Below are 21,200 nucleotides of genomic sequence, written 5' to 3'. Positions count from 1 at the left end.
CAGAGAACATACAGTATTCAGCTATTAAGCAATACTCTCCAGATTCCCTTACTCTCACATTATTATCTTCTCCTACATATACTTATTCTCACGCCGGAGGGTTACCCCAAAGAGGACCCCTCTGTCCCTTTCTGAGGGGTAAGTTAACGGCGCTGTTCATTTTGTAGGTGGAAGAACCCAGATCCAGAAAAACCATCGGTGAAGAATCGTAACCACACCCGAGGAAAGTAGATCTGCTACCAGTGAGTAGATCCACGTTTCTTCAATATAGTTATAGTCAATCGATTCCAAAAAATTGTGACCCCATAAATTTTTATTATAGGTCTGCCGCTTTCAAACACGTAACATACCTCATCTTATCTTTGTGAAGAGTACACTTTTAGTGTATGGTTGAAGTTAAAATATTCATAAGTTTATCATCTTATCTTTGTGAAAAGTACACTTTTAGCGTGTATGATTGAAGTTATAATATTCGTTCCTTTTAATACATCACATGAGATAACCAAAAGGCAGTTAGCCGTAACCCACTAACCCCACCCTCCTACATTTTCTAGCCTACCGCAAAGACTAGACTTAATTAGACTGGCTTAGAAACATAGTATATAGTTAGATAATTAGATGAACCACAAAACCAACCACTCTTCTTATCTCCCGATATTTTCTAACCTACTTCCACCACCTTAAACTAACCGCCAACCACGTACCTTAAATATACATACCTTCTTCACTTTGTTTTTGTTTTTTCAAGTAGACGTACGCTTGCATGGCGAGAGCTTAATTAATTCAGATATGTTTAATGTCATGTTTGGATGGAGTAAAGCCTCCAAATGGTAAACTTTTTTTTTCCCTGTTTTTTTGTTAAAAATCCTTTTTTTTGTTTAATCTTATTTTATATGTTTTTGATACAGCAAGAAGCTAATGAAGAAGCTTAGGTGTCGTTTGAAGCTGCTGAAGAACAAGAGATGTTGTATTGTAAGACAATTACGAAACGATGTCGCACAACTCATCAAACACGGCCATCGTCAAACGGCATTTAATAGAGTATACTTCTTTATTCTTTTGATTAGTGTAGAAAAACATTTATATATTTTGGATAAGATTGATTACTGATATCAAATTTAAAATCTCCATAAAAAAAAACTTTTAGCAAACTCATAGTATAACCAATTTCATCACTATTTGAGTATTTTCTTAAGTAATAAATAGGGATTTGATAATAATATGGATGTCATTTACCTCTTAATCATATGCTATGATCATATATATTCAATTAATAAATACAGAAAATAAGTAATTTTTGGCATATTTTCATCTTTAGAAAATGTTGAAATTTTGGATGATTAAAAATTTGGTTTTGTAGATATTACCTTGATTATATGTATAATTAAATGTGGTTAATGTTTCAGGTGGACCAAATTTACAAGGACGAATGCATCATCGCCGTATACGACCTTTTGGCTCATTTTTGTGAATTTTTATCTCATCAACTCCCCTACATTCGTCGTAGCAAGTATGATCTTTAATCCGATCGTTTATCTTAACCTAAATCATTATATAATTAAGGAAATGCTATAAGTGATATAAATGTGAAAATAGGTATCGTTGATAACTGATATTACTTTTATTTGTTGATTAATTATGATGGTATACATGTTCTAAAGATGACTTAAACATAAAATATTTGTCATTTTAAATTATGTTTTAAATATGTGTTCGGGTTCCATTTTCTAGGGATTGCCCTAATGACATCAATGAAGCAATATCAAGCCTTATTTTCGCCTCGGCCAGATGCGGAGACCTACCCGAGCTTGTACGCATACACAAACTCTTTAGTAAGCGTTATGGGGAGCATTTTGAAGCCAGGGCTCTTGGTTTACTTCCTGGAAATCTAGTCAATTTTCAGGTGTGTATGTTCATAAACATATATCATGACATATCCCTATATTGTATAATGTAACTTCATTTTATAAATTATTTTCTCTTATTTACAGATTAGAGACAATTTATCCATCAATAAGGTACCGAATCAAGTCAAGTACAAACTCGTTGAAGAGATAACCACAACGGTTCTAAAAACAGGACCTTTGGCATTAGAGTTTTCTTCTAAAGCGGTATGCATTATTTTTCATACATGCTTTATAGGGTGTACCATGTGCGTAATAACTTTTCTACGAATTTGATCCACATATTTTCAGGGTCAACTACAGTTAACTACAGACGTTGAGTTCCCACCAAACCGGTCCGACTTTGATCATCAAAATCGATCAATAACCTATCATGTTGAGCCCGAATCATCTTCATCAAAAAATTCAACTATTAATATGCCCAAAGATATTATTTACCTAGAAGACATTCAAGAGTTTAAGCCTCCATTGAAAGACAATAATAATGGAAAAGATCGAAGAGTTTTCATGTTCACAACAACGCATAAAAGCATCAACTTGTTGGTTTCGATCATTGGGAAAGTAGGGGATTCTATGAAGATTAGAACAGGAACAAGAACAAGGAATCGTGGCAAGAACGATGAAAGATCGAGAGTGTATAGCCAACAGACCATGATTAATCAAGCAGGCCATGAAAAAGGCATTATTGTTAAGCCGATTGGGGAACCTTCAAGAGTGATGAGTATGCCGTGTAATGGTTGGAAGAAACGCGGGGATGAAGATGGTGTGATGAGGAGTTATTCGTTTCCTGTTCAAGAATCTTGGTCTCATGTGCATCCGAAACTCCCAGATTATGATGAGTTAGCAGCAAAATTCATGGCACTAAAGAAAGAAAAGTTTCAAAACCATGAGATATGTAGTGTTTAAAATTCAAGATCATTTAGTTCGAAGTTTTGTAAATTAGCTTCAATTTGTTAGAATTTTGTGGTTAGTTTTATTTGTTTTGGAGAAAGCAAGCCTAAAATAGTTTATATATCTATTCTATAAGATATATAGTCTTTGATTAATTATTAAAAGTATGATAATTTGACTTGATTTGAACAGTATGACATATAACAAGGTATGTCTACTTGAGCAGTAACATTAGTGTTACCGAAAGCTTAGCGGTAGCGGAATTTAAACTCCCATGTAGGGGTGTTCATCGGATCGGATAACGGATTATTCGGGTTATTCGGTTCAGGTTATTCGGATTTGAGAATTTTTGGATCCTATCCGAAATCTGAATTCGGATCGGATTCGGATAATATCCGAAAATCCGAAATTATCCGAATAATCCGAAATAAGCCTAAAAAATTTTCCTATATTTTTGTTCATAAAATTTAATAATTTAGAATCACAATAAACATACAAACCGGAAAATACGAATTACTCTAAACACAAATTTAAAGTTTAAACTTCAAATAATAGTCTAATTAATATACCAAACCGGAAAATATCACTAAAAACATGTTTTTTATTCGGATCAAACGGATATCCGAATAATCCGAACAATCCTATTTTTTTAGAATTTCATATCCGAATCCGATCCGAATCCGAATTAGTTATTCAGATATTCGGATTTATCCGATCCGAATATCCGAATAAGAATTCGGATCGGTTTATTTGGGTTTCGGTTTCAGTTTTATTCGGATTTCAAATTTCTTGAATACCCCTACTCCCATGTTTAATTGGTCTCGTGATAATTTGTGTTCCCGAGTTTCATTTAACTGAGAAAAGGGAAGGAAAATGAGGGAAAGAAAAAATATGTTGTGTTCCCGAGTTTCATTTAAGAAAGAAAAAGTTAAAAAGGTGTTCCCGAGTTTCATGAGTAAAATGACACTGCATTCTTGAGTTTTATTTAAGTGATTGGAAAAGAAAATAGAAGAAAATTTTTCTTTTTCCGTTCTTGAGTTTTTTCATTAAGAGAAATGAAAGGAAAGTTTTCCATTCCTTTCTATTCTTTTTCCTTTCTTTTCCTTTTGATTCTTTCCAAAAGAAAGAGATTCCACTAGTTTTCTTCTTTATTTCCTACACTTTCCTTTCATTTTTGTTCTTTAATGAATCTTGGGAACACAAAATAGTTTTTCTTTCCTTCCAAAAAAACTTGGGGACACACTAACCCCTTTCTTTCCTTTCAATTCTTTTCCTTTCCTCCCTTTAATGAGACTCGAGAACGCAGCGTAAAAGAAAAGAAAGAGAATGGAAAGAAAACTTACACTGCATTCTCGGTTTTAAAATACAAGGAAAAGAAATGATAAGATTGGATAGAGGAATAAACAAAAATAAATTATACACTTAAAAGACATTCTCGAGTTAAAATGAAAGGAAAGAAAATAAAGTGTTTATTACATTCTTGAGTTAAATTGGAAGAAAAAGATAGGAAAAAAATTTGTAACTTTACAATTATGTCCTTATAGCAATATGAAAAAGAGAATTAAGATAGGGTAACTTGATAATATGGTAATGAGATATAAACTTTCCTTCACAATCCGGCCATATTTGGCAGAAAAGTTTTGAAAAAAAAAAGACTTAACTTTTCCTTTCATTCTCTTTCTTTTCTTTTAATGAAAAAACTTAAGAATAAAAAAAGAAAAATTTTCTTATCTTTTTTTTTTCCAATCCTTTAAATAAAAAACTTAAGAATGCAATGTGAGACTTTTTTCCTTCAAAACTTTCATGACAAATATGACATGATTGTGAAGGGAAATTTATAGCTCATTACAATATTACTAATTTATCCTATCTCTATTCTCTTTTCCATGTTGCTATGAGGACACAATTGTAAAGTTACAATTTTTTCCCTATCATTTCCTTCCGGTCTAACTCAAGAATGTAATTAACACTTTCTTTTCTTTTCTTTTATTTTAACTCGAGAATTCATTTTAAATATATAATTTATTTTCTTTCATCCCCTATCCAGTTTTATCATTTTTTTTTTGTATTTTAAACCCGAGAATACAGTGTGAAAGAATTTGTATATTTCCAAATTAGAAAAATTTGAAAGGAAAATAAATTAAAGAGAAAAAGCATATCCCAAAAGAAAAGATAAGAAGATAAAATTTTATTTTCTTTATCTTTCTTTTCATTCCGCTTCTAATAGTTGGGGCTTTTGGATTAAGAGGGGCCAACCGAATAAAAATAATGGACTAAATTTACACTTCTAAACCTGAAAGTAGGAGGGGGGCGGGCCTTTTCACCCATGAGTGTTAGTGGGTAGTTCAGGATCGTATGTAGATTTTTTTGTAGTTGGTAGTTATCTAATGTATTTCTATTTGTTAGCGTCTTGTAGAACATTGAGTTTCGTATACAAAACTATAAATTAAGCCAATTTAACACTCCTTAAGTGTAATCTTATCACACTTTAATATTTTATCATATGGTAATATGACAGGCTCCAACACTATGAATAATTCGTTTGGACGTTTGATCTTAATTAAACAATTTAGTTATTTACGCTGTTTGGTGTGTGGCCTTAAATAATCAACTTCACTAATTGTGATATCTTGCGTGGATGCCTGAGAATGCCCGAATCCAACAATTACAAGTTGTCTTTAACCAATTTGGTTTTTAGTAGTGACAAACATGTTGATATGTGACCATTGTTATTATACGATATTTTACACTACTAATACTAACTTGTGATGTTGTCATGACTTAAGCAAGCTCCTAGAAGTACGATGGTTGGTGATCAAGCTCTCGAGACATATCAAGAATAACAAATCTTGAAGTCGGTTTATATTTTGTAAAAGTTTTATTGATTAAAATCTTAGTGCTTTTTAACTATATTTACTAGATAATAACATTTTAAATCTTAATATCTATATCTATAATCTATAATCTATCTATAATATATATAAACGAAAACATAAATATCATACGTGTCGCGATATGGTCGCCCCCTTTTTTTGGAGTCACCATATTTACTTGATTTTTAAATGGAGGCTTCTCATGAATTTGACCCGAATTCATGGGTATGGATCTCATCAGATATTTCTTAAACGAGCTATAATATTTCATTAAATTAAAAAACTAATCTCACCAAATATTTGATTTAAAAATCCTATAAAGTATGGATATACTAAAAATTAATATCTAATTTATTTAAAAATATATATATTAATTATAATTAAAAAACCAAGTTTATAGTAAAAAAAATAAACGGGTCTCGGGTCTCATCAAACACATATAGCTTTTAACCGGGTTATAACATCTCATTTATTTGTGATACAATTTATTATCAAACTATAAGTATATTATTAACTCTCATACAATAAAAAAAATTAAAATTCAAAAAATAAATAAATAGTAGAACAAATAATATAAAACAACCACCGTAATACGGGGGATAAAAACTAGTAATATATATAAACGAAAACATAAAAATCTTACGTGTCGCAATATGGTCGCTCCCCTTTTTTTAGGAATCACCAGATTTGCTTGATTTTTAAATGAAGGTTTCTCATACATTTGACCCGAATTCATGGTTACGAGTCTCATCAAACCCAGATATTTCTTAAACGGGTTATAACATCTCATTAAATTAAAAATCAATCTCATCAAATATTTGATTTAAAAATCTTATAAAGTAGGGATATATTAAAAATTAATATCTAATTTATTTAAAAAAAGATATATATTATTTATAATTAAAAAATCAATTTTATAGTAAAAAAATAAACGGGTTTGGTTCTCATCAAACCCGTATAACTTTTAAACCTGGTTATAACTTCTCGTTTATTTGTGAAACAAATTATCATCAAACCATAAATATATTATTAACTTTCATACAATAAAAAAATAAAAATTTAAAAAATAAATAAATATTAGAAACAAATAATATAAAACAGCCCTCCATAATACGGGGGATAAAAACTAGTTAAATATATATAAACGAAACCTCCCTAAATTCTGTCAAACTATCAGAATGCTTTATTTGTAAATGAATGATTGATGTGCTAAAAGTAGTCAAATAATTATTAGCTACGTTACGTTAATTTATACACTAAGTAATACTCTAGACTCTTTCAAACTCGACTAAACTATTAACCGGCAAGTGAACCGATCGACTCTAGTAAAGCTAAGTAAGTCTGGATATCGAACCCACACGACTCTTTAAATTACATAAATTAACTAATTATACTCGACAAACCGACATGACTATTTATTTTTATATCTGTTAAAAGGGGATTTTAAATGATATAAGAGTAATCACACTAAACGTGAGGCTTAATGAACTTGTACAATAGACTTAAAGAGCGAAATAATGTTATGACAAATTACTTTTCCTGTCCAATTGTGAATTGGCTATTTTCTTCTTGTCATCTAATTGTGAAATTACCATGGTTGTGCTTCATTATTTCTTAAGGCTATGTGTAGTGGATGGGCTACAAAATGGGCGTTTTACGTCATGCGGCGTCCCAGTAAGCAAATAGTTAGTTTTTGTTTTTGGGGTGTAATGATGTTGTAGCCCAATATATACACACACACAATCAATTATTATAATAATAAAAATCAAAAGGGAGGCGACGACAATTAACTGACGCCCCCCCCCCCCCCCATCGCCCCTAAAATCGCCAGGGGGCGTGTTCTCGCCGGCCATCGCCCAAAGACCACGCCCACTACGTTTGGCCTAATAATATAATATAGATATATTTTTATAGAATAATCCATTTAATTAACCTTTTAGAAAACTTAAAAGTGTTATTTATGGAAGGAAACATAAATGTCATGGTGGGTAAAAACTAAAAAGCAAGGGGTTTAGCAGAATTACATCTAAAGCACAAATATAAACATTATACTTTCCCATTAGCAGCTTCATTCTTTTATAGGCCATCCAAAGTACACAAAACTTACTCAAATCGACCAAGCAAACAATCAAGCAGACCAACAAAACCCTTCAACATCTTTAACAACAAAGCCCGCTCAAATTACAAACACCACTCAATTTCATTTCACAGCAGCAGCAAATGGATCGAATTGACACCGTGACAGAATTACCGTTCCGAATCGGATTCACCGGTCACGCCGGTCATCTTTGAATCGAACCATTACCTTCTGTTCAACAATCCACACCTGTTAACTCGCTACCGGACTTCATTCTCGTTAGTTGTTTCTATCAATCTCCTTCTGCTTTATGTTTTGTTAAATTTAGTTTAATTTGACCTAAAATTGAACCTGAATTTTCGAATAAGCATACATTTATAACCTAATGCTGTAATGTTGCTCATTAAAAGTGGCTTTTGATTGTTTGAGGTTTAGGTTTTGAGTTTAGGTGTAATGTTAGTTTGTTAGGTTATGGTTGCAGAAGGCCCCAGGCGCCTATGCAGTTAATGTGGTTAAAAAGTGAATATCAGTCAAGGACTGATATTTGAGATACCGGTTATCGGATATCGGTAATTTTAATATTATGCAAAATTTATGTATATACATGTGTAAAAAAGTAAACATATATAATATTAATGGTAATATAAAAACTCAAAAGTGTCAATATTTGAAACATGATCGAATCGTAAGCCATGAAATCTTCCTCCGAGACCACGTCAACCATGGAATCCAAAATATCGGTTAAATATCTGTCAATATCGCCGATAATATCAATACAAATATTTGAACCGATATTTTGCTTGGGGCCCGGTATCATATTAACTGCATAGCTAGGGGCTGCAGGGAATTGCGGGTACTCGGCCTAGTCAGGGAGTACTTGATAATTACTCAACGGGTACTTGGACTAGGTGGGAAGTCCTTGGGAATTACTCGTCAAGTACTAGGCGTGATTTTTGCAATCGTTATAACCTTATGGTGTTTGGTTTTGAATTTGTAAAGTTTGGCTTGTAATGCTGTGTTTGTAACCTCCTGCATTTGCTAAGGAGACACCGGAATCGATCACAAAGTTTGTTGAAGAAAAGTATCTTCTTCCAAGACTGGATGAAGATGAATTTTGTGCTGAAAAGAGTGGAAGGCAATGGGAGTTTGACTGGTTTGACCAAGCAAAAGTTGACTTAGAGCCGACAATGCCACGCACGGTTGTGGTGCCTGCGTGGGAGTTACCTTTTAGACGTTCGTCGGACGCTAAGAAATGGGAACCTGCATCCGTGCAGGTAACTAATGTTGTTGTTATCATTATTGTTTCTAGGGTTTGTGATTCTGGTTATGGTTATGCTTATCTAGTATTTTAAGAAATATTAAGATACTTATCTACTCCTCTTTTACATTTTCGTGGTTTGTAAGACTATTGTTAAGAGGAGATCTTACTACAGGTATTGTATACGATAACCTTTTTAGAAAGATATCAACGAAATTAATAATTATGTTCTTATAGTTAATAAAAGATAAACTGCCATATATTTTAGGTTTGTTAGGTTTGGAAATATTTAAGAGTGTTCGTTTTGTCATTTTAACCATTAGTTCCTTATATATTAGAAAATTGCCTAACACTAAAGTATGTGACTATATAATTTTTTTACTCAAATATGTTATTATATGATTATTACAACTTCAAACAACATGATCAATCCAAAAACTACCCCATGCTACATGTTTCATCACACCTTATTATTTGTTTGTGATTATTCAGCATCACATAATTAGTTTCTTAATGAATATGCGAACTCATAAAAAATTATTGCATACATGAAATGAAATCTTATTGTAGTGTATAATAAAAAGCTTGTTGTAGTGTAAAGTTAAAAGCTTGTAATTGTATTTCATCATCTGGTAACTATTTTCTATGTTAGTGCATACATTGGATATCTTGAGTATGCCACACACTGCATGCAATATGAAAAGCCATTATTATTTTAGATATTTACATCAATGTCTATATATTTTACTATGCATACATTATTTGGTGGAACAATGTTTAAGCATAATGCATGCCCCCAATTGTTGAATGGCCAACTCAAAATATAGAAATTTGCAAAATTTTCATTGACTTAATGAATGATTTTTCATAGCAACGAGAATCCTAAATTTCTATATTTGAAATGTTTCTTTCTTTGAAATGAGATAATGGGACCCTTTGGGGCTTTGGTTTTCGTTGAGTTGATTTATTATGTTGACTTTTAGGTTGATGTGTCTGAACTAATGGTAGAAGCAGATAATTCAATTGGTGTGCGGATTAGCGGACCTCCAAAGGATTTTGTGAAGGGAAGCATTAACAACCGCCCGTTTCGTCCTGGTGGTTTGGATGATTCTCAATCTGCAGGAAGGACGTTTCCTGATGGTGCTTCAAATGGAGAATGGGTACAAGAACTCCTTGTTGGTGGTCCCGCTCAAGTCGTCCCTCCTACCTTTAAACAAGGAATGAAGCTCGGAGACCTCTGTTATGTTGTGGTCTCCGATCCATCATGGGTCGGGTCCGGTTTAGACGAATAGACAGAATTAGGAGATTAAGCTGTTTGAGTTTTGGCCAAGCCCAAAAGCTCTAATCAGGCCCAGTTTAGTTAAAGGGTTAAACCCTAATTGTCTAGTCTATATATTCTCTCCTGTACTTGTAAGTTGTATCACTCAATAATAAGAAAACCCTAGTTATCGACAGTGGACGTAGGTCATACACCGTGACCGAACCACTTAAATCCTTGTGTCTCTTTCGTTTATTCTTTCGGTTTTACTATTGTATTCGTGTTTGTGTGTGACTCCGAACCTAACAATTGGCATCAGAGCCTGGTTCTCGATTATACACACAGTTCCGCCGCCGCTGCTCCGCTGCCGCTGCTACAGTACCGCCGCCGCCGCCGCCGCTACAGTACCGTGCCGCTGCTACAGTACCGCCGCTGCTACAGTACCGCCGCCGCCGCTACAGTACCGCGCCGCTGCTACAGTACCGCCGCCGCTGCTACAGTTCCGCCGCCGCTGATTGGGGTTCCGCAGCTGCTGGTTCGTTTTTTCTGATCAGTTTCCAGTCCTTTTATTCCTTGGGTAGTTTGGTTGTTTGCTGTAATCAAAACTCAGTTTGGATAATGGCTGAGGACGGAAAGATCAAGATTGAGAAGTTTGATGGTCAGGATTTTGGATGGTGGAAAATGCAAATTGAGGATTTGCTATGTCAGAAAGACTTAATGGAAGCACTAGAAGAGAGGAAACCGGAAAGTATGAAAGATGATGAGTGGAAGGTACTTGACAGAAAAGCCATAGCTGTTATTAGACTCTCACTAGCTAAGAATGTGGCATTCAATATTGTAAATGAAACTACCACGTATGGTCTTATGAAAGCCTTGTCAAATATGTATGAAAAGCCTTCTGCATCAAACAAGATATTTCTGATTAGACAGCTAGTTAACACCAGAATGAAGGAAGGGGCATCTGTTACCTCTCATGTTAATGACTTCAACACTATTATTTCTCGTTTGTCTTCTGTTGATATCAAGTTTGATGATGAAGTTCAAGCGTTACTCTTGTTATCCTCGTTACCCGAAAGTTGGTCAGGGACTGTTACTGCAGTTAGTAGTTCTTCTGGGAATACTAAGCTTACTTTTGAAGGAGTCCGGGATTTGATTTTAGGGGAGGACATAAGAAGAAGGAATTCTGGTGAGACATCTAGTTCTATATTGAGCACCGAAGGGAGAGGTAGGAGAAGAGAGAAAGGTAATGGCAGGGGTAGGTCAAAGTCTAGAAGAAGAAGTCAGTCAAAGCCCAGAAAAGACATTGAGTGTTGGAATTGCAAAGAAATGGGGCATTTCAGAAACCAATGCCCTAACCCCTCAATTTCAAAAGAAAAGAAAGAATCTAAGAAGGAAGTTAATCTGGCCACCGGTTCAGATGATTCAGAAGGTTCAGAAGAGACTCTTATCTGCTGTGTTGAAGAATCAACAGATTCATGGATTATGGATTCTGGTGCATCTTTTCATGCCACTTATAGCACGAAGAAGATGAAGAATCTCCGAACAGGTAATTTTGGTAAAGTTCGTTTGGCTAATAATCATGCTGTTGATATCACGGGGATGGGGGATATTGAACTAAAAACTTCATTGGGCACCTCATGGACTCTAAAGGATGTTCGGGTCGTTCCTAGCCTTAGAAGAAAGCTAATTTCTGTTGGGCAGTTAGATGACCAAGGATATGATGTTATGTTTGGTGGGGGTCAATGGAAAGTTGTGAAAGGGAATCTTGTGATCGCCAGAGGTAAAAAGAAGGGCACTTTATACATGGTTGAAGTTCCAGCTGATGGGGTAAATGCAGTGACCAGTGGACCGAGTCAGTCTAGTTTGTGGCACCAACGACTCGGCCACATGAGTGAAAAAGGGATGAAAATGCTCGTTGCTAGAGGAAAAATTCCAGAACTGAAGAAGGTTGAATATGAATTTTGTGAACCATGTGTTTTCGGTAAAAAGAAGAAAGTATCTTTTGTGAAGACCGGAAAACAACCGAAAGCTCAGAAATTGGAGCTTATTCACTCTGATGTCTATGGACCAACTTCAGTCTCTTCTTTGGGAGGATCGCACTATTATGTCACCTTCATTGATGATTCGACACGCAAGGTATGGGTTTACTTTCTTAAAAATAAATCTGATGTTTTTGATACTTTTAAGAAATGGAAAACTGCTGTTAAATTGGAAACTGATTTGAAGGTGAAATGCTTGAAGTCGGATAACGGTGGTGAATACGTTAGCAAAGAATTCCGTGATTATTGTGAAGAGTACGGTATTCGGATGATCTTTACAGTCCCTGGCACTCCTCAACAAAATGGAGTGGCAGAACGAATGAACAGGAATGAACGAATGAACGGTATTCGTAATCCCAAAAATCTTGTATCTTCCATCTTCAAGCATGAACGCCTTCTCGTACACAAACTGAAACTACTCTTTGATATTTCTTTGCTTCTTCTTTCCAAGCAGGAATGTAAAATATCTTTTTCTCGTTCAGCACCTGCAGATCAGCTTGAGACAAATTCACTAAATGCATAGGATCATATACTCTCATCAGCTCTTGTTCATCTTCATCCTCCATTACTGCTTCAGCTGTTTCACAATCAACGTACCACCATTTTAGATCTTTGAGCACATCCCTGGGCATTTGTTTCATCGGCACTTCTTTTAGACACCGGATCGGCTTATACTTCATTATCATCCAAGGCTTGCCATCTGCTCTCATTCCTCTGTCTTTGTCTTTAACGAGCTTTCCTTTCTGTGGTTTCAACAGCTCGAACTTTTTCTCCTTTATGCTTTCCTTCCAGACTATCTTCCCAATGATCCTAGCCATGTTATCATCACTCCTGTTTATCAACCCCAACCTGGCTAAGTCCTTCACTTCACATTCAGGCAACGTATTCAACGATCTCAACAGCCTCTTGAAATACTGAACCCCATCATACCGTTTAATCACAAAAAGCCTCAACTGCTCATCATATAACCAGCATATAATCCCCCTTTTCGATTCAGCATAACCCCTGATGTTGTAACTTTTCTTAAACATAGTAGGGATCGCCGGTTTCTTAGTCTTTACGAACCACTGAGCGTAGCCTTCTTTCCATCTTGGCTGCTCCTCCCATTCTGTCTCATCACATCCCGTATCTTGACCCAAATCTGACTTTTCAACCTCTGGAATTTCATGCTCAACATTCTCCTCCACAATCTCTCCCTCTTCGACTTCACTATCAATCACGATCTCAGCCCCTATCTTCTCTATCTCCTCCAACGGTAACACATCCTCATCACCTATAACATCATCTAACACCTCCTCAGCATCCACAACCACCACATCATCACCCCCTGAACCGCCAGCTGCACTCGTTGACTCCCCCTAAGATGTGGAAGTCCCAAGAGCTTGTTCAGTTCTTGGCAACTCTCCACCTGCACCTTTCGATGCATTGGGATCATCGTCTCGATCGTTACGCTTTTTTGTCCTCAGCTCGTCACCCTTACAGCTCATCTCCCCCTGAGATGCCAAGAACTGTTTCAAGGCATCAATTATTTTACCATGCTCGATCAGGAGGGACGACTGAATTTGATTCTCCGCAACGAGGCGCTGAATAGCATGAGTCTGGATAAGATTTACTCTTGATTGTTCTGCCACGACCCTTTCAAGCGCTGCTATTCTTTCCGAATCGGATAAGGTTGCATCGAAATCAAACCTCATATATGATATGTCTTGAGCGTACGGAGGAGGGATTCCCAATGTAACTGGCACCTCAGAAACAGGTGGAAACGTAACCGCAGGTGGTATCGTAACCGACAACTCTGCAGTAGCAACAACTGTCGACTCAACAAACCTTGCTACGACCTCCGTTGGAGTAAGAGTTGGAGGTGGCAAGGACACAATCTCCGGAGCCGAGAGCTGGAATGTAGTGGGTGGGATGCCGAAGGAAGATGAGGTAGTCACTACGGGAACATCCGTGGCGATTGGCCCTGTAACTGGCAATGGTGTAGAGACTATAGTCATACCAGACAGTGCGGGTGGAGTGAAACGAACCACCCTTGAGCTCTCACCAGCTCCCGAACCTGCACCTGCCCTTTCTCTTCTCGATCTATGGACCAACTGATGTAAATCTTCCTCAAAGTCCGAATCACTGTCATCGTTGTCTCTCTTCCTCTTCCCATGAATCCTTTCTTGTGTAACTAAAATCCGTCTAGCTTCAGCCACATCATCTGAGGAATCAGAATCAGCCTCCGTCGTAGCTGCCATAGCAACATCCACACTAGTAACCCCTGCAACCGAGACTTGCACCTCTTCCTCAGGATCAACACGTTCCATATCGAAGAAACCTTGACCGCCAAAAGCAGCTTCAAGGTCTACAGTTTCCTCCGGTGCCACAACAGGAGCAGCAGGTAAAGCTTGTTGTACCTCAGGTGGTGGTTGAGGTGCTCCAGCCTGTTGTGGTGCCGGATCCCGAAACTCGTCCCCACGAGCTGGGACATACTCTGGGTTGATCAAGTACCCAAATAATGGAGTATGTCGATGACGGAGCTCAGGTTTACTTCTTGCACTTGATGATCTACACTAAGCGAAGATCCTCTTGCTTACACTCTCCACATATCTAATCGGGCGGCGCTGAGGTAACGTGGGAGCAACATGATTCAAGATCATTTGAAGGAATCTTGGATACATAAGAAATCTCTCACGCGCCACCGCTCGTCTTTGACGGTCTATCTCGTAGAACACCATCTGACTAAAGCTATAACGCTTATTGTAAGTCAGTGATGTCATTGCCGACTGCATGGTCGCACCCATTCCATCTGTACCAGCCTTTCTCCTTGACATACACACGATCATTACGTGCATAAGAAATCGCCATTGGTCTAACAAGAATCCCTTTCGTCTTTGAGTATCTCCCAATGGACCAGAATATCCCATTCTCAGAAAAGCACCATCTCTGAATGGAGCCACGAAATCTGTAGGATCGTCTCTCGTTTCATCTCCAAACTGCAAAGCCACCCTGATCTGTTCAAACGAGAACTGCACTATCTGATTGTTAACCGTTGCACGCATAACCGGGGGCTCGACTCGACAATCATACTCCACTGTCTGCCAGAAATCTTCTATGTTTGGCAAAGATATAGGCAGTGTTGTGGTAATAGCGTGGAAGATACGCGAGCGGATAAGAAACGTGATGATCTCGCGGAAATCATCAACACCGCTCGCATCCGGGTCCAAAGTTATGTACATGTTATGCCCCGGGAAAAACTGCTGATTGTTATCTCCTCCTTCGTCACCACCTGCACCACCTGCTCCAGCTACAGCTGCCATTTCTGCAACAAAAACAGTCTAAGTTAGAGAATCGTCGAGTCAAATCACAACTTCGCCTGTTACCCTGAGCGAAGTTATGATTTATTCTGTATAGGCGAAGTTAGGGGTGGGGCGAAGTTGGTAATAACTTCGCCTTAACTTGAACTTCGCCTGATAAATGTTAAATAAAAAGGGCCAGGCGAAGTTAATGATAACTTCCATTAACTTCGCCTAACCACAACTTCGCCTCATATACTGTTAAATAATTAAATATTAGGCAACAGTTTAGACGTTCAAACGAAGTGATTTTGGTCAATTTGGAGATTGCGGACTCAACCAAACATGTTTTGACGGAGATCAACACAATCAAGTTGAATATGACTACGTTAAAACAAGTTTGAAAAGCGGGTGTTAGATGTTTGAAAGAACGGGGTCGTGAATCGGGTCGAAACGATCTTTGATTAACGTCATGACATAGATTATAAGATATGACGACACTACACACCTATAAATCGGATTGGTATTTGTCAAAGATAACAAAGATTGAATCGAAAAATAACTTCGCCGAGGTTACTGGAAGATAAGTTCGCTGGGTTTGAAAGTAATGATGAGTCTGACCAATAATGTCTTTATATAGGGTCAAAGATGAACAGGCGAAGTTGGGGCTAACTTCGCTTACCCCTTAAGTTCGCCTGTTATATTAACTTCGCTTGATAACCATGTTACAAAACAGACCCTCTAATTTGAACATTATGCTTTTAACTTTTAAACCTTCCTTTAAAAAGTAGAATGTTACGATCAAAGACCAAGTAACCAGATATAAAGACATAAAACGACATAAGTAGAATAAAACTTAGAAATAAAGTACACGGGATCAAATTTCAGTCTCGACAGGGACTACCACGTTTTAGAAAAGATCCGAACAGGAATCATACTAATTAAGTGACTGTCACATAGATCCATGTTCAGCTGTATTATGACATAAAGAAACAGGTTGTAAGCAGGTAAATAACTTAGAATGGTTTTCATCGCTTCTGTGATACGGGTTAGGTTCAGTTAAGCTCAAAATATAAATGGGCAACACCTCAGAGATTATGATGTCTCCTATCTATTCTCAAAGCGTATTTGGCTTTCCCCAAGTCATCCCGAGTTGACCTCGACCCGTAGTGTCTGATTAAATAGTAAGTACACGTCGATCAATAGAGTCTTCTTCCCGTTCTCTATCTTGCATCTTGATTGAGAAGTATTAACATTATAAGCTCTAGAATGTCTCAATAACACATAATTTTTTTTTTTGGGCTAAACAGGTCAACCTGCAAACTCGTTTAAACAAGTTAAGGCAATAAAAGTACACAAACCAAACCAGTTTTGGCCGGTTCAGTCACGACCACATAAAAGGTGATCAGGCAATGGAGGAATACTACGAGTGGTACTTGGAGGCTGAGATGTATAGCAACCAAATTACTGAGGCAGTTTTGCAGTCTTCAGTTTCTCAGACTTTTCTTATGCCAGGAAGACTTGTCATTGTTAAATCCCAATCCGTGAGTTCATCGTTATCTTACTTTATAAATACTCCCTCCGTCCCGGTCAAAGTGTCTTAGTTTGAAAACCACAAAGTTTAAGGTAGATTAAATTATTGTTTTCTTTGCTTACCAAATGACAATAATGCCTTTGGAAATTGGGTCCATCATGTGTTTAAGGGTTTTCTTGGAAATTGGCTAATAAATTTTGAAAGTGGACATGTATAATGGGACAAATAAAAAAGGAAATGTGGACACTTTTAATGGGACGGAGGGAGTACCGTTTTTTTAGTTATGTTTAGAGATGGCAGTTTCAGGCCATTTATGTGAAAATGGGTCAGTTTGGGTTAAATGACCTGCTTTTAGTAAATATCTATTTTAGGGAATGTGCTTTCCTTGTTTGGTTAATAATTATGCATGGGAAAGAGAGAAAAAAAAAAGTCAAAATTTGGTACACAAAATTCAAGATCTATCTTAGCCGTAGATTAAAGATGAGGTGATTTTATCTAAGGCCAAAATTTGGGTTTTTAGTTTTTACATGGGGGATGAGTTTTTATTTGATCACAATCTTAAAATTACAGAATCTACAGGTCAATCTATTTTAAATTTCAGTCAAAGTGGCGCTATAAGCTCGAAGTTATTAATTGCATAATTCAAACACATTCCATCATAATTTCAGTTTTTCTTTTTTGTAATCTTTCTTAATTTCAATTGAAAAATGATAAAGGAAGAAATGGCGGGTCTTTATGCTTACAAATACATTGTTGTAATTGCAGGGCCAGGACCACTTACTCGGGGTGATCTTAAAAGCACCCTCATCGGTAAACAAACAGTATATTGTTCTGGTGCTTACACCGTCTTTACCATCACCATTACAAAGCAGTGATGACCAACAAAAGAAATCAAATGCTGGTCTTCAAATATTAATGCCAAAATCGAAACGTGGTATGGATGATGATTATTACTCTTCTTCCACTGCTCGAAAGGGATCTGGTGTTGTTAAAATTAAACTGCCCCATCGTGGCACTGCTGCTGGTGCTAGTTATGAAGTCAGAGAAACTGACACTAAAGAATTCTTGTCCATTTGCAATGCCAAAATCAAGATCGATCTAGTTGGGCTTCTAGAAGATGACAGCACAGCAGCTTATTCTAAAATCGTTCTTAGTTTGTTAAATCAAAAGGTTGATGGAAATAAGTACCCTCTAGCCCTTGATCCAGTTAAAGGTAATGGGTTTGTTTAAATTTAACGGAACAAACGATCGAACACGAACAATTAAACAAATGGGGTTTTCTTGTTCGTGTTCATTCGTTAAGAAAATGAAGATGTTCGTTCACGTTTATTCATTAACAGTTTAAATGAATGGTTTATGAATGTAAACGAACGAACGAAACTGAGTCTAAACTATCTAGAAGTAAATGTGCAGAACAATGTGTCTAAAAAGTTATTAAAGCTAGACTAAGTTATAATGGGCCTAAAAAGTTATTAAAACTGGACTAACTTGTAATGGGCTTAAACAGTTATTAAAACTAGACTAAGTTGTAACATGCCTAAAAAATTCAAATGAATATATTAACAAACGTAAACTATTGAATATAAATAAACACAAATAAACAAATGTAAATGAGTTTAAATGAAGGAATGTAAATGAGCTTTTACGAAGATAAACGAACGAGGCATGTGTTCATGTTCTATTCGTTTAAATAAATGATTGAAAACTTTTGTTCATGTTCGTTTGTTTATTAAATAAACGAACAAAAACGAACTTCCGGCTGAAAGGTTCATGGACAGCTCATTAAACGTCTGATTCGTTTACAGGCCTAAGTTTAGGTAGTGTTGCTTGGACTTACTAGTTTTTCGGTAATCGAATTCGTATGCCAGATTTGAAGCTGAAAGATGTGAGTTTAGTGGAAGCATACTACAAATGGAACAATTTATTACAAAAAATGTCACAAAGCAAGTGCCATAATTGCATCAAGTTGGAAGAACACATCAAAGTAGCTAGGGAGATAAAAAAGCATAAAGATGAAGTTAACACACTCGAATATCAGATGTCGGATGAAGCACTTCAACAGATGCCTGATTTTCAGGGTCGTGTATGTAACAACAATCTCGTTTTCTGTTCTTTTTTTTATTATGCATTGTTTAGTTATAATCATTTATGTTTTTGGAATTCAGATTGATGTGTTGAAGAAGCTCGGGTGTATAGATAGTGATCTTGTGGTTGAGATTAAAGGGAGAGTTGCTTGTGAGATGAATTCAGGTGAAGAGTTGATATGTACAGAATGCTTATTTGATAATCAGTTTGATGATATGGAACCAGAAGAAGCCGTGGCTTTGATGTCGGCTTTTGTGTTTCAGCAGAGGAATGCTTCTGAGCCTTCACTTACTCCCAGACTTGCAAAAGCCAGAGATAGGTCAATTTTATATTTTATTTGTTTTTCTTAAAACATATTTGTATTTTTGTCTTGACGTTATGTATTTACTTTTGTGAGTAGGTTGTATGACACTGCCATCAAACTTGGGAATCTTCAAGCAAAATTTAAAATACAAATCGAGCCCGAGGAATATGCTCGAGAGAATCTCAAGTTTGGACTTGTTGAGGTCGTTTATGAGTGGGCAAAGGTCTCTCTCTCTCTCTCTCTCCCTCACGCACACACACACACACACACAAACAAAGTGTTTAACAGTAACCATGTTTCTTAATCGTTCAACTCAGGGGTGTTCATGAAACCGAAAAAATCAACCTGTAACTGAAAAACCGAAATTTGGTTTTATGTCTTTATAAAAACCAAAAGTTGGTTTGGTTTCGGTTTTGCGTTTAATTAAAACCAAAAAATTTGAACTGAACCGAGTTTATGTGTTCTCATTTTTTTATTTTAAATAATAAAGAATATATAAGAGTTTAATAATCAGTGCAACCCAAATTTTTTTTACCCCAAATGTTTGATAGTTAATTAATCATTAGTTAACAAAAAGATTTTGTCTCAATGTTTTAGGCCCAAATTCATTTTTTGGGCCAATTTGTTTTCTGCCGCCCAGTTGCCCAAATGATAATACTGAAACCAAACGGTTTTAAAAATCTCAAAAACCGAGTTTGTGGTTTTTGGTTCACTTTGAACCCAAAACCGACGCTACCTCCATTAATTTTACTCAATATTTTTAAAAATTTACAGGTAAGTAACCTAAATAGAACAATTATGAAACTTGATTACTATTTAACAATTTTTATTTTCAATTGTAATGTGAAGTAACATGTAATTGTGAAGAAAAGTCACACTAAGCAATAATAAAGTTTCATATTGTTCTATTTTGGTCACTCAGTTTAAGCAGAATGAAACATTATTAAAACTTGGCTATTAATTTTTATAGTAGAAAAAACTTAGCATTACAACAATATCTCATTAACTAATAGATTAACAATGAATCATAGACAAATTGTGAGCTTACCCCGACAAGTGTTTGAAAAGAATTTGCGAGTGTCTTATCGAAAATCTAATAAAAAATTACCTATGAGTTCTACGACAATAATGCTTTCTCGACAAACATGCGATTTTTTGAAATAACAGTAATTTTAAAAACATTTCATTTTTTTCAGATTATCAAATGGAAATTCATTGGTAATTTCTGAGGGATTCTCCTCTCAGTAAACGCTCATTAGTGATACTAATTTGTTTAGTAGTACACTTTTATTACACTTATTTTTTTTTCACAAATTTAGAAAGTGATAACATTATTCTTATTTCATGTTATTACTACAAAACAAGGCTTTCACCGACGTATACATCCATCGGGAAACCTTAGATGCACGGGTATATGTCGGTGACACATTTTTAGAATAAATGATTTGAGTAATGATTCTATTGACGCATATACCTACAAATTCTCAACAATTTAGTCGATGTTGGAGCTAAGGCGATGTTTACAAGTGATTACTAATGGACGGATCTTTATTGGTGCCTTTTTCTCAAAAGTTTACCAATGACTAAGTTTAGGCGTCCGCGGGTGACTAATTAATCGCAAATCCATCAACACTTATTCTTTTTATTTGAAATAAAATAGTTTTAACATCCTAAAAAAAATTAAAATAATTAACTTGAA

At 36.0% G+C, this 21,200-nt stretch overlaps 2 protein-coding genes across 3 annotated transcripts; both read left to right on the top strand.

Annotated features, from left to right (window-relative positions):
• Window positions 1-391: 391 nt before the first annotated feature.
• On the top strand, window positions 392-2,891 carry LOC143603556 (vacuolar protein sorting-associated protein IST1-like). 2 transcript variants are annotated; one of them, XM_077080333.1, is made up of 6 exons: window positions 392-830; window positions 909-1,041; window positions 1,407-1,510; window positions 1,732-1,903; window positions 1,992-2,111; window positions 2,208-2,891. In XM_077080333.1, exons 1-6 carry the CDS (start codon window positions 790-792, stop codon window positions 2,808-2,810), a joined length of 1,173 nt encoding a protein of 390 aa, XP_076936448.1. In that variant the 5' UTR covers window positions 392-789; the 3' UTR covers window positions 2,811-2,891. The 2 variants fall into 2 exon arrangements, with proteins under 2 accessions (XP_076936448.1, XP_076936447.1); XM_077080332.1 differs by having other exon boundaries at window positions 2,196-2,891.
• A 5,879-nt stretch (window positions 2,892-8,770) lies between these two features.
• On the top strand, window positions 8,771-19,805 carry LOC143603558 (DExH-box ATP-dependent RNA helicase DExH11-like; the record flags this gene model as incomplete). The annotated part of the gene is made up of 8 exons (XM_077080335.1): window positions 8,771-9,019; window positions 9,987-10,253; window positions 16,889-16,920; window positions 16,963-17,122; window positions 17,878-18,325; window positions 18,981-19,195; window positions 19,278-19,516; window positions 19,598-19,805. Coding segments are annotated over 8 exons (1,818 nt in total), but the record flags the coding sequence as incomplete, so codon positions are not given.
• Window positions 19,806-21,200: the final 1,395 nt, after the last annotated feature.

Source organism: Bidens hawaiensis, unplaced genomic scaffold, assembly GCF_021521415.1.
Source record: "Bidens hawaiensis isolate Kalapana, Puna unplaced genomic scaffold, B.hawaiensis_p1.1 tig00062134_1, whole genome shotgun sequence".
Classification (NCBI taxonomy): domain Eukaryota; kingdom Viridiplantae; phylum Streptophyta; class Magnoliopsida; order Asterales; family Asteraceae; genus Bidens; species Bidens hawaiensis.
Note: the sequence above shows the minus strand (reverse complement) of the source record. Positions and strands in the feature narration are given on the sequence as shown.